Source organism: Haliaeetus leucocephalus, unplaced genomic scaffold (genome assembly GCF_000737465.1).
Source record: "Haliaeetus leucocephalus isolate CR32 unplaced genomic scaffold, Haliaeetus_leucocephalus-4.0 Scaffold227, whole genome shotgun sequence".
Lineage (NCBI taxonomy): Eukaryota > Metazoa > Chordata > Aves > Accipitriformes > Accipitridae > Haliaeetus > Haliaeetus leucocephalus.
In genome coordinates this window covers 166,555-167,060 of record NW_010972663.1, presented here as the reverse complement: position 1 = coordinate 167,060, position 506 = coordinate 166,555, and the positions used below count along the sequence as shown (strand labels likewise).

General features: G+C 69.8%; 1 protein-coding gene across 1 annotated transcript in view; it reads left to right on the top strand.

Moving 5' to 3' along the window:
- The window catches only part of HNRNPUL1 (heterogeneous nuclear ribonucleoprotein U-like 1), a 6,503-nt gene that overhangs the window by 4,635 nt on the left and 1,362 nt on the right, over positions 1-506 (top strand). Inside the window, exons 14-15 of the mRNA XM_010567190.1 lie at positions 41-240; positions 334-468. Coding sequence (XP_010565492.1) covers positions 41-240; positions 334-468 — 335 coding nt within the window. The remainder of the gene's footprint in view (positions 1-40; positions 241-333; positions 469-506) is intronic.

Sequence of the window (506 nt, the reverse complement as noted above, 5' to 3'; positions counted from 1 at the left end):
GCCCCCCACCTCCCGCTTCCCCCCCCCACTGTTCCCGTAGGATTCAACCGCAGCGGTTACACCTCCAACCGCTGGGGCAGCAACAACCGGGACTCCACCGCCAACAACCGAGGCGGTTACAACCGTAACGCCCAGCCTGCCGGCGGCTACAGCCCGGCTCGCGGCACAACCGGCTACAAGGCGAGCGGCAGTACCCCCCCGGCCGGCGCAGCCCCCCCCAGCTACAGCCAAGGGCAGCAGGTACCCCCCTCCCACATCCCCCTAAACCAGGGGTGCTCCCCCACCCAGCACCCTCACCCCAGTTCTAACCGTGCTCCCCCCCACCCCTCCCAGGGCGGCTACAGCCAGGGTGGCTACAATCCCCCCAGTTATGGCTACGGAAGCTACGGCGGCTACGGACAGAGCTACCCCCAGCCCCCCCCGCCCACCGGGCAGAGCTATGGGCAGAGCTATGGGCAGTACCAGCAGGTGCGGGGGGGCTGGTTTGGGGGCGGGGGGGCACTTGG